At 33.7% G+C, this 13,729-nt stretch overlaps 1 protein-coding gene across 3 annotated transcripts in view; it reads right to left on the bottom strand.

The window, feature by feature from the left end:
• LOC108909679 (probable helicase senataxin) overlaps positions 1 to 12,619 on the bottom strand; it is a 74,031-nt gene extending 61,412 nt beyond the window's left edge. For 2 of the 3 annotated variants that reach the window (XM_018714079.2, XM_018714080.1), the window contains exons 1-2: positions 12,483 to 12,619; positions 6,978 to 7,170 (exon numbers count right to left, since the gene is read on the bottom strand). In XM_018714079.2, the coding sequence (XP_018569595.1) occupies positions 6,978 to 7,163 (186 nt within the window). In that variant the 5' untranslated portion in view covers positions 7,164 to 7,170; positions 12,483 to 12,619. Of the gene's footprint in view, positions 1 to 131; positions 192 to 6,977; positions 7,171 to 12,482 lie in introns of those variants that run through there. The other variant, XM_018714081.1, reaches the window with a different exon arrangement.
• Positions 12,620 to 13,729: the final 1,110 nt, after the last annotated feature.

Below are 13,729 nucleotides of genomic sequence, written 5' to 3'. Positions count from 1 at the left end.
AACTTTTATCAAGAATGCCTTTTTTCGTATCTTTCACTTTTTGGTCCATTTGTCCTCTTATAAGCTCTATCTGTGGACATACTGTATATTCAACAATTTTGTTATTTTAACAAAAAGTTAAGGTTACCAACTTTTCATAAATTAATTTGCTGCTATATTTTGGAAGGTCTTCTTTTATTTACGTAACTATAACTATAATGCAGTTCCTTCAAAAATGGTGTCTCTCAGCGATATTCAACAAGTATACCTTTTATGCTGAAAAATCACTGAAAATTTGAAGAATGTTATTTATTTCCCTTTACGCAGTAGCGTAACATTTATTTTTTAGAAAAGGGTCTTGAAAATATAGTTTGGTATATATTGGTTTTTTGTATAGCCCGGTCAAAATAGACATTTCAAATAACGAAAATTCCGACAGAGCTAAATTTTGGTGGAGACCTTGAGTACACCATTAGAAATAAAGTGTCAAAAGTCCCCATCAATCCCATGTGTGCTAAAAAAGTTATTCGGGGTCAAAGGTCAAAATTTGAAGTATTTTGGATTTTTTTGGAAAACGGTAAGTTTTATCAAAAAAGTAGCCCTGACAAAAATTATAGATCTTAAAATTATCTACAAAAATGGTCCTTATACTTTTTTTTTCTAAAAACCACCATACCCGAGATATCGCGATTCTAAAAGTTGAAGGAGTCATGTTCTACATGATATACACACATTTCCACAGCACCTGTGAGGTAGTGTACTTTGACGCGTTTTTTTTAACGTGGTTTCCCTGGTAGGCCTACTCCACGAACTGTTATGACGGAATTTTCAGGGACAATACTCTTTTAATTGTATGATGATTATTGATATTGATATTGGTTATTAACTGTAACTGTAGTTCTGATTTCTTTTGATATTTTAATCTCATTCATACTCTTCAAAGTCGACTTCAACAGTCATGTCTTCTTCTTTTTCTTCTTCTTCTTCTTCCTCTTCTTCTTGCTGGATGTTCATAAATTGTTCAAATGAAGATGAATCAGGTGTCTCTTCATCGAAATCACGTTGTATTCAATTGGACATTTGACTGGCTTTGGCAATTAGTACACGCTGGAGAACACAGTAACCCTACTCTTCTACTGCCAGATTTAGCACAACCTTTTTTGCAATTGCAAAAAATAGTGTTTAGGAGTTTTTCTAGAGCAGGTGGAAGTAAAGTTTGAATCGGTTCCAAAATATTATATAGGGTGTCTTTGATTGGAGTAGCATAAATGATACCAGTGAATCTACATTTCAAAAGAACACGATCTGCAAAAAATCGCCTTAGTAAAATGTTCACCCCTGAAGAGATATGGGCCATCAAAGTTTCCAAAAAAATTATGAAAATTGGCTGTAATTTGAAAACCGAACGAGGTACAAATAACAAATTTTTTACAGGTTGTTTACTAATACAGATGCGAGTTTTCAACTATTTTTCGAAAATTTTAACCCCTCGAAAGGGGTTGAAATAACCACCCCTCANAATAGTGGACAATATTAACGCAGGTTATACCGCGAGTGACCACCCATCTTTCATGGATAGAGTATTCCAGTGCAAATTAGATAAAATGGTAGATGACACATATATAGGGTAGAGTGGGGTAGGTTCCAACACGGGGCACCTCCGGACGTTTCAAATTTCCCGCTTTCCATAATGTTTAGAAAGTTGCCGTCAGGGGTACTAGTAGCAGTCATGATTTGATCGCCACACGTGTTACAATTGAGCTGTTATCTTGTATGTTTCTAAAGTTATTTGCAAAAAAGTGAAAGTGACACATAAAAGTAAGTATTCCAGAAAAAATACCTAACGTTATAAACTTTTCCATGGTATATTAATGAACCTATTAAGTAATGCATGTTAAAGAACCTATATTTACGCGTAACATAACCTGCAATTAAGCGACTTTGGTAGTGTAGTATAGACGTACGTATTTGTGAAAGACCTTGTGAACAGGTGAGGCACATCCGGACATGAAAGTTGGGGCACATTCGGACACTGTCCGGAGTTGCCCCACGAATGGGGCACTTCCGGACATATATCTATTTTGAAAACTTTTAATATAACTAACAATGTCCTAGTTTAGGATGGTTAGAAAATACGTCAAAAAGAGAAACACACCTGCAGTTTCTGAAGAAGCAATTAAATTGGCTGTATCAGCTGTGTTAAATAGAACCATGTCGATTAGAATTGCAGCACGTTCATTTAATATAAAAAAGTCTACTTTATATGACCGGATATCTAAACGTAAGAAGCAAGGTTCCGATGTAAGGTCTGATTCTGAAAACGAAAGTGACCAAGAAACATTTGATGATTTATCACAATACGCAACTCGGAAAGTTTTTTCCACAAAGGAGGAAACTGAATTGGAGATTTACCTCAAGCAACGTTCAAGAATTTTGTACGGTTTAACATATTTATCCACTCGCAAGGTAGCATATGAATATGCACTAAAATTGCAGAAAAAATTTCCACAGCAGTGGCATACAAATCAAATGGCTGGTATTGAATGGATGAGGTCTTTTATGAATCGCCATCCGAGACTTTCTTTACGTAAACCGGAAAACACAAGCGTTGTTAGGGCATCAGCTTTTAACAAGTACAATGTCTACGTTTTCTTCAATAACTATGAAGAGGTCCAAAGGAAATATAGCTTCGAACCAAGTCGTATCTGGAATACCGACGAGACGGGCGTTTCTACAGTAATGCAAGCTCCTAAGGTTATTGCCGAAAGAGGAAAAAGGGTTGTAGGTCAATGCGTATCGGCAGAAAGCGGAACAACAGTGACATTTTGCGGAACAATTTCTGCCACGGGTAATACAATTCCCCCGTTATATATTTTTCCACGTGTTCGAATAAAACAACATTTTTACACGGTGCACCACCTGGATCAGTAGCCTTTGGCACAAAGTCTGGTTGGATGACAACAGCAATATTTGTAAAACTGTTAGAGCATATAAAAAATCATACCCGCAGCAGCCCAGAGAGCCCGATCCTCTTACTTCTTGACAACCATGAAACACATGTGTCGGTAGATGCAATTAATTACGCAAGAAATAATGGTATCGTTTTATTGTCCTTCCCACCTCACTGTACCCACAGGATGCAACCCCTGGACAAAGCGGTATATGGGCCTTTCAAGCAGAGGTGCAAGGTGTCATTCAATGATCACCTCCTTAGCAATCCTGGAAAACAGATAACTATATATGAGGTTGCAAAATTAATGGCTGAACCTTTTTTACAGAGCTTTACTCCAAAGAATATAGTAAACGCATTTTCTTCTACTGGACTCTGGCCCATAAATAGACTTATTTTTACCGACGACGAGTTTTTTGGAGCATACGCCACAGATCGTCCAGTTCCCCAGGACAAAGAAAATCAAGAAACTACCATATCTTTGTCAGTATACGACACTCCCAGTACATCGTCGCAAATTAGCATGATTGCACCTGATGTTATCAATCCAACAACAGCAAAAACTTCAATTCCTGCACTTAAAAACGATGACACTGAAGAAATCACTTTGATGATGCGCTCTTTACTCACCGAAATTGTTGATAAGGTTACACGACTATCGATAATCATACTTTCAAATATTTCCGTTAAACCTGCAGGTATTAAACCGTTTCCCAAGGCGGGAGCGCGAAAAACTAACAGAAAATCAATGTTGGGAAAATCGAGAATTTATACCAGCACTCCTGAGAAGACCAGAGTTGAAGAGATGGAAGCAAACCGCAAAACGAAGGTTAAAATCACCGGAACCAAAAAGAAGATATTTATGGATGAAGGAATGGAAATAAAACGAGATATGAATATTACTAAGAAGAAACCTAGGAAATGTAGACCCAAATAAATGCATTCTTCATCATCTGAATCAGATCTGGAGCAAGAATTAAAAAGAAATAAATTTAACACTTATTCGTCTGATTCTGATGTTGAGATGAATCCATCAGATGTTGAAGACTTTAACAAACTATTAGGTAAAAGAAGATTTTGATTTGTGAATATTTGTTCCTAAAATTACTCTATCCTTTTATTTCAGATGATGTAGAGATCACCTGCGATGATTTTGTCTTGGTGAAATTTCCGACAAAAAAAAACATCATTCACTATGTTGGACAGGTTATAGGGCTCGCTGAATACGGTGAATTTACAGTCAAGTTTCTATGACATTCAAAGAATCGGTTCAATTTTCATCTTGTAGATGACATTTCACTAGGTTCAAGAAATGATATAGTATCTAAATTACCAAAGCTACTGTCTGTTCCAAGAATATCTCGTTTGGCTGGTTTCCTGAAATTTAATGTAAACTTTGACTCACTAATTTTGAAATAAATTATATTTCTTTACTTCTTTTTGTCTTTTTTCCAATTTGTCCGGATCTACCCCACCGACTGTCCGAATGTTCCCAAGGGTGGGGTAGGTGCGGACAGATGTTACTTTTTTGTATTTATTTTTTTACAAAAAAGTTGTTAGTTTTTTGCTTAATCAAAACATAAATATAGTTACCGAAGCCATAAAAGAACATATCGTTTAAATTATTTACTTAAATAAAGTTTATAGTTAGCTGTTAAAGTGAATTAGCCAAAACCGTCCGGACCTGCCCCACACTACCCTACAACTAAGAGAGACTATTGCATCAGAAATGAGTTTTACTCAAATCCGAGTTACTGTTAACTATCAATTGAGTAACTTTTGACTCTATTTTGAATATATAAAACCAGTTTAGAGTTGACTTTTTCTCTAATCTGATTAACTATTATTGAGTAATTTTTTACTCAGACTTGGTTTATATTCTCTTTAAATTTTAATTTAAATATCATTGTATTAAAAGTCAAAAACTACTAATTAAAATCGATTAAAGGAATTGGTGAACTAATCAGACGAATAGATTGACATAACCTATATTGTACGTTACAAATGCGTATTCATAAATAACAATTTAACTATCCGATTATTTAACGGTGTCAAGAAGGGGTTAGTGTAAAGTTAAATCCATGTTTGTGGGGTCGCAACCCTTGTGCATCGGCCGCCATCTTGTAAAAAGGGCTGCGAATGGTTTTCATACTACTACTTACTATATCGGGAAAACTATTCGTTGCACAGAAAATTTGTAAATACATTTTTTGTTGCATATTAAATTCTCTACAAATTTGGTTCTGTAACTTTTAGTCGTAGAATCAAAAATAACAAAGTTATTAACGATAACAGGTAAAAATTTGGGAACGAATTTTCTTTTGGTCGTTATAACTTTTTTTCTGGTCATTTTACAAAAAAATTACATCAGAGCATTTTGATAGAGGGGTTTTTAAGGAATAATTTCCATTACAAACTTTTTCAAATTTTATGTATTTATTAGGGTTTTACAGCGATGCGAAACTCACACTATTCTCCATTAATTCATATTAATGTATCCTTACTAGTAAGTATACATTAATATGAATGATTAGGCATAGGAGGTGTCCTTCAAAATTTTCTTCCAGTTGTGCTACCACGTGCGTGCGTAACATATTTAATTATGAAAAGTATTTTGAGTTTTGTGGACACTATTTTGAATTTTGTGGACGAGGTGGGTTTCAGTGTCGACCAAGCAGAATCAGATGCAGATACGCTCATCGTTCGCTCCGCTCTTGCTGCATCCCAATCGTTCGACTCAATCACTATTGTCGCCGAAGATATCGACATTTTTGTCTTGCTCACGGCATTTGGAAGAACACATTCAAATGTATTTTTTTTAAACCCAGCCGAGAAATTATATTGTCTGTCAAGTTTTATGTACGGAGACGTCATTGTGGATAATCTGTTGTTTCTCCATGCCTTCTCAGGATGTGACACGACTTCAGCAGCTTACAACATCGGTAAAATGAAATTTCTCACAACCCTGGAGACACGTCCTGAGTTAGCTAGTGGAACAGCGTTATTTCTCAATGAGAGAGTCGACCCTACTTTGCTCACTGCCGTTGGCGAACGTTTTTTCATCTCTTTATATGGTGGCAATAAAGATGATGATTCTCTGGACAGTCTTAGATATAAACGATTCGCCAAGTCAGTGACAAAGAATACATTTAATTTGTCTTCACTTCCTCCAACNGCAGTGAGTAGTATTAATAAGTCAACATCTTCACCAACTACAATAGTTGTATTTGTTGCATTAAATTGTTCTATTGCTGTTTCAATTATAAGGACATCTGCGTCATTTTGACTAAGGGAGTGAGTTTCTTTTGAGTGAATATTCTCAGAATAGTATAGTTTATACATACAAGACACAAATAGGCATTTTTACTTGCATTAAGTGCCTGACTATGAATATATGTGGCATATATGTGCATATCATGTAGAATGTGACTCCTTTAACTGTTAAAATCGCGATATCTCAGGAATGGTGGTTCTTAGAAAAAAAGTAAAAGGACCATTTTTGTAGATAATTTTCAGATCTATAATTTTTGTCCGAGCTACTTTTTTGATAAAACTTACCGTTTTTGAGAAAAATTCAAAAACCTCAAACTTTGACTTTTGACCGTAAATAACTTTTTTAGCACACATGAGATCGGTGGGGACTTTTGACACTTTATTTCTAATGGTGTACCCAAGGTCTCCACCAAAATTTAGCTCTGTCGGAATTTTCGTTATTTGACCACTATTTTTATGACTAATTTGACCGGACTAGTATTGACATGAAATCGCAGCAAATGATGTAGGTTCCCTTTAAAACTTCTCATATCAAATTAGAAAAAAATCCCTTAACGTATCTCTGAAATGTGCCTGAAAATCATTTTAATTTTTTCAACTTCAAAACCCTGTATCTCGAAAACAAAGCGTTTATGAGCAACATTGTATATGACCATCCCAATTAATTTTCATCGTAGAATCTAGTGGTAAAGTTTGGCCCATTTTTTAACAGACATCCTGTATAAAATTATGCAAATTACATTCTAATTAAAATATATATTTTTTTAATACTTACATTATTGTCTTGAAGATAAAGCAAACCGTCTATTAAAATAGAAAATGTAGCATGATTCCTTGATAGTGAATTAGTAAGTGAAGTTAAATCAGCATTTATATTTCTGCCCACTCTAAATACAGACTTCGAGATAGAAATGATTTCCCCAGTTTTTATATTTTTTAAACACCATGTATTGGTTTCCATGATATATCTAAAAGAAACCGTTTTAATAATCGCTATTATCACATTTATATTTTTATAATGTAAAAATTTTGTATACTATCATGGTTGCACAAAAATATTAAAAATCATGTTCCAATTACTTAGAAGAGAAGTTGTTCTACAAATTAGTATTTTCTGCCACAACCTGATAAGAGAAACTCATACACTCAATACACCTTTTTTCTAAAACATTTTATCAAATGAAGTTAAAACAATTTTCTTTGATACCAGAAATCTAGGTATGTCAAAGATATCCAACCTCACAGTCAAGACCCCTAACTACTGATATAGGCCCATCAATAAAGCATTAAATCAGTGATTTTGTGACAAAACACTAGTAGCCAACGGACTGTGCCATCATATAAAAAACAGTCTGTACACTATAAGTATACTCCGATTTACCATTAATTAATATTTTATAAACATTTTTATGCAAAAGAACCCATTTTTTTGTTAGTTTTTTCTTATAAAACCAAAACTAACGAAGCAATCTGGATGCTATAAAGAGACAATTTATAGATAATCAAAACAGAATAAAACGAGATGTCGACCGGTCCGATCGGATAATTAGAAACGAAGAAAACCCGGAAAAATCGAAAAATTTAGCGTTTTTTTTTTTAATTTATTTCTCCGTCATTTTTTAAGTTGTAGATCTGACCCTGCGCACAAAAAAGTAGTGAATTATGTGTACTTTAAGTGTGCACAAAGCACGCGCTGTCGGACCGTTAATTTTGGCAAATTCTGCAAAATTTCTGGATGCGTTAGAGGTTGGAGGTGGTCCAATTTTAGCGGGATTTTAAACGCATAAACATAATAATACAAAACATATATTCTAATTTTCCTATAAAATGATACGGAATAGTTGAAAAACTCCTCCAAACGTGCTCCATGAGTGGTGGGGGAAGATCGAGAGATGAGGGGCAGTGGATAAATAGGTATACAATTTTGAATATTGTTAGTTGTAGCATAGTTTAATATTATTGTAAGTAGTGGTATATTATAATAAATAATACCAATACACGGAATCACAATGATGTGAAATTTGTGGACATTCCTTGTTTTGTTCCTGCATTTTTTAACATTTTCGCGACATCTTAACATCAAATGTGAATTTGAAACTTGTCTTACAAAATGTACTTTTCTATTCCAAAGAGGTTTAAGTGTTCTTGTATACCATTATGGAAATTTTGATACATTTTTAAGTCGTTTATGAACACGAATTTACAATAAAAAGTTATTTTCCTCGAAAATGTTTGTGACATTCCTCATTTTATTTCTGTACTTTTTACATGCATAATTAAACGAAAGATTTTGCATTTTAATATTCACCATTGGCAGATGTACAGGGTGATTCACTATATTTTGGGGCCCCCTTTAACCTTTTTGTTTTAAGAGTTATAAAAAAAATGTGAAATATAACAGTTGCACGAGTTTTTATGAATTTTTCAAAAATGATAGTCGAAAATGAAGTCAAAACAAAATGGTGGCGGATGTTAACTTTTTTAAGTTAAATGGAACACCCTGTAAGTATATTTTTACATATTTGGATAGAATGTTCCCTGTCGAACATAGTCATGTAGCGAGATACTATTAAAAAACAAAAAGAAGTTTTTTTTTTATTAAGAAAATAAGATATCTTGTAATTGTTAGACCTTTTTCAGGCATTTCTGCCTTTTTCCAATTATGTAAGGGTTTTTTACAAATTTAGTTATAATATATTTTGACAGATCGGACATTGATATGGTCCAAAATGCGTATAGGTATTGTAACTAAATCTCACTAATTAGGCCGTGAGAGGCCTAATTACTCATGGACAATGTTATATGGTAGGCCGTGACAGTGACAGGTAATGTCATGACAACATTGATATTGTTTGACAGTTTGTATCATTATTTAATTAAAATGGGTTACACAGAAGTAAAAAATTGGAATATTATAGGAATTAAAACATAGCAAAGTTCTTCTCCATTCTCTATTTTAATTCTAAATAATTTTCTACTTCTGTGTAACCTATTTTAATTAAATAATAATACATACTGTCAATCAATAACAATGTTGTCAAGACATTACTACCCGTCACTGTCACGACATACCATATAATGTCCATGAGTAATTAGACCTCTCACGGCCTAATAAGTGAGATGTCGTTACATTACCTATACGCATTTTGGACCGTATCAATGACCCATCTGTCAAAATATATTATAACTAAATCTGTAAATCCTTATTTAATTGGAAAAAAGGCAGAAATGCCTGAAAGAGGTCTAACAATTACAAGATGTATTATTTTCTTAATAAAAAGCCTTCTTTTCGTTTTTTTAAAGTATTTTGCTTATTGTTAGAGATGGACCCAACAAACCCTATATGGCTATGCTCTACAAGGTACGTTCTATCCAAATATGTAAAAATATACAAGGTGTTCCATTTAACTTAACAAAGTCCGTGGCCATTTTGTTTGGACTTCATTTGTTTTTTTACTATAATTTTCGAAAAATTCATAAAAAATTGTGCAACTTTTATATTTAAAATTTTTTTTATCTCTTAAAACAAAAGGGTTAAAGGGGGGGTCAAAATATAGTGAATCACCCTGTAGATAGATGCTTCTGCTATATTGGAGTCGTTTGTACACTCTATGACACTGGTATTATTTATTATGTGTCACCACTTACAATAATATTAAACTATACGTACTATAACAAACAATATTCAAAATGGAATATCTGCCCCTCATCTCCTGATCTTCCCCCACTACTTGACTGCGTATGCGCGCTTGGCTGTTTTTGTGCATGTTTGGAGAAATTTTTCACCTATTTCCATCATTTTATTAGAAAATTAGAATATATGTTTCGTAGTATTGTACTTCTACTTTTAAAATACGGCTGAAAAATTAAATTCGGACCACTTCCAACGCTTCCGGAATTTTTGCAAATTGTTGCTTCAAAAAATTTTAATTTGCATTTTGACAAAACTAATGGTCTGACAGCGCCTGCTTTGAGCACACTTAAAGTGCGTATAATTCACTACTTTTGCGCACAGGGTCAGCTCTGCAACTTAAAAAATGGCGGAGTTATGAATTAAAAAAAAAGCTAAATTTTCCGACTTTTTCGGGTTAATTGAATTAACTGATACCTTTAAAATAAAGTAAAAAGCATGAGCTAATAAAATAATGATTTTCTTAGAAAAGACCCCACACAAAACAAATGGAAAAGCCGGTAGTCAAATGGACTGAAAATGTGACATATTGTACTTCATGACATCCTGATCAAAAGTCCTCATGGGCCTAACGTCTGAAATTCAGTTTTAGAGATACAAAGAGTCAAAGGTCAGGAATATCGGTATTCGCTAATATTATAGTTGAGAGTATCATATGGCATAAGGAATTGTTTTAGACATATATGGAGTGGCCATCATTGGGATATACACAACGTGACTACAATAAATATTCAAAAACGTAACTACAATAAATATTCAGGGTGTCATCTAACGAATGTTACATTCTTCAAGGGTATAATCTAGAACCCAAATGGGATCGATTTAACCAAATTGCTTAAACGAAAAATGTCTCAAAAAAAGTTTACAAGGTATTAAAGTTTCTTTTTTTATTTCTTGCTTTCTCCTTAACTCAGAACCCAAGGAACCGATTTGAGCAAAATTTGCTGTTACTTAGTTTTTCTTCATAAAGTATGCATGCAGTAATTATGTTCCTATTAGGTTAAATCATACAACGCGTTCATTTTACTACAACCTTTTGTGAATATTCTTCTGTAACTTTTTAGTATGTTTAAATTTTTACACGCAACTATCAGAAATAGGTATAGAATTTTATTCTACACAAATAATATATACCTATCAAAAGTCGAAATTATGCTCGGTAGCTGATGTTTTTTACAATTCATGTCATGTCATCTTTGTCAAAGGTGATGACAACAAAAAATTTGCATTATTGCATCATCTAACTGTTGCAGTACATCAGGTGTCTTTTTTGTAGAAAATTTTATTTAATAGTATATTGTTATATTAGGATTAGAAGTGTTACTTTTGTGGAAAGTAAATTTTGTATTTGCGAGGCGAAGTCAAAAGTGGCAAAATTTTTGAAGCTGGACAACTGGAAAGTACAGTGAACACACATTACAACGAATGTCTCCTACACTTTTAGTTGACAGCGGTGGTGAACTCACTTGTCTTAAAAGACATGGTGGATGGAGATTAAGCACTGTGGCGGATGGCTACATTGAAGACTCACTTTTGAATAAAGAAAATATTACTAAAAGAATACTGAAAGTTGATAATGGTAATGATAAACCAACCACCGTTGTCATTTCTGATTTCACATCTGAAAATAATATACTATTAATGAAAATATGTTGGACTGCTTTGAAAATTGTTGTGTATTTAATATTAATGTGGATAAACAAAAATTATTGTAAATATTGTTGATTAAACTTTTATAAATTAAAACTTGATTATAACACTTTCAATTAATCCTTAGATTTAGCTCCTAGGATTAAAAGTGAATACAGCTCCTAGGATTAAAAGTGAATACTTTTATTGCTAAGATAATTTTTTTTTCTCAGGAAAATGTCAACCTTAGACAGTCAAAAAATGTCATAGTTTTGTGACAGTTGAAGAAAAACATACTTTTAGTTCTTATTATGGATAATCCTTTATGACTAGATGTTTACTGGTTATTGGGGGTGTAATGTAATAAGTACTACTTGTAGCATATATCCCATAAAATAGTTGTCTTACACGATACGATCAGTCTTGTCTGAGGATGGACATCTTTTGCACACCTTACAATTTAATTCTTTGTTATATGTTTATCTCAAAACGAATTTATCTTAAATAGTAAAGCAATATCATTTATCATACACTTATATTTTTATTCTAGTGTTTATTAGGAATGAATGTTTTCATATGTTCTATAGGTATATGTCTATATTTTTAGAATAAAATCAACTCCAAATTTGTTAATTACTTTTGAGTTAAATAAAATAATACAGCATAAAAGTATTAACTGGATTAAAAAAAAATGTTTCAAATGTAAAAACTATTTACCTATTAGACACTCAATAATAAACGTGTTTATTCTTAAGGAGTTAAGGAATATTTATTTAAAAAATATATATGTAGTTATACTTATCTGATATATATAAATACTCAATATAAGACTAGTTTGTTTTTAAATTTTTGTATAACTGGTACTTTTTGATGAATTAACGCATAAAATCGCTTTTACTCTTCCACATAAGAATTGTTCCCTACATTTGTTACTCTAGGAATTTAAACGTTAACACTTACCAATAATAGTTAAAAAAGAAAAGTTTGTTATATGTATCCCTCAAAATGTTTACAATTTGCAATTTACAAACCACAGCATATAAAATCTAATCATGTATGTAGACTTAAGATTTGAAGAATAATAATAATAATAAACCATAGAGGCACAAACGTAACGTAGAAAAGATATAGACTGCGCTTTGCGTTAGTGAATTTAGCTAGCGACTATAAAATCATTGGACTACCTAGAATTCCTAGAAACCCACTTTGGCCGAGTTCGCTCGCCAAACCGGCAAACCGTACTTATGAGATAAGTTTGGATCGAGTTAATAATAATAATAATAATTTTTTTAGCGACTGAATATTGTAGTTACTATTTCTATCTCTTTTGATCTTAGTTATCACATGAATATGGTAGTTTAAATTCGTTCACTCATACTACACCTTCGAGCATAAAGTACTACACATACTACATACTACATACATCATACGACTTCACTCGCGAAATAGAACCTATTATGTCCCGCAAGTTAGTCTGCCGGTTTGAGCAGTTTCGCTTTTTAAAGGATTGATATTTATTACCAATGATATTTAAATAAATGTTGCTGGACATTTCACCATGACTATTTAATTTAAACGTGAACTTGACATATAATTGAGGTTAAAGCGACCTAGAAGCAAACCAAAAGGATCTGTCAACCTGGACATACCAAGGATATTTATTACCACGAAAACTCAAGCTAACCATGTTAACCGTGGTTTGGTTCGCCAAAAAACCCTTATAGGTCATGTTCAGCAAATGGTTGGACCGGTCAAAGTCCTTCAGCGGATAAATATTTCGTTAGTCATCATAATCAGCTGATTTGGAAAGGCCGTTTTGCGAATTATTTGACTAAAGAAGTTTGACCGCGCGCCATTATTCTATGGCTAGAAATTGGCCTCAATGATTTGGGATCGAGGGGGATTATCCCTCTTTATCCTGCCTCATCTCGTGTAGGCCTGGACAGCCTTCGTAGGTGGGCCCCATCCGTCGTCTACCCCGACCGCAAATGCGGCCGGTGTAGGCGCTTTGTGGGACCTCCTTTTGTCCTGGCTGGGCCCCGCCGGCTAGGGCCCTTTCTTCTGGCGCTCTTCTTGCTTCGCCGGCTCGTCTGTGTAAACCCCGGGGGTAGTGTCATGTTTATGTGTGGTATGGTTGGGTAGGGTAGTGCGGCTATGCAGCCTGGGATGCGCTTTGCTAAGGTGGCCCTTAGGCTAGCGCGGGAGGG

This window comes from Anoplophora glabripennis, unplaced genomic scaffold (genome assembly GCF_000390285.2).
Source record: "Anoplophora glabripennis isolate ALB-LARVAE unplaced genomic scaffold, Agla_2.0 scaffold451, whole genome shotgun sequence".
In the NCBI taxonomy this organism is placed as follows: Eukaryota; Metazoa; Arthropoda; class Insecta; order Coleoptera; family Cerambycidae; genus Anoplophora; species Anoplophora glabripennis.
Note: the sequence above shows the minus strand (reverse complement) of the source record. Positions and strands in the feature narration are given on the sequence as shown.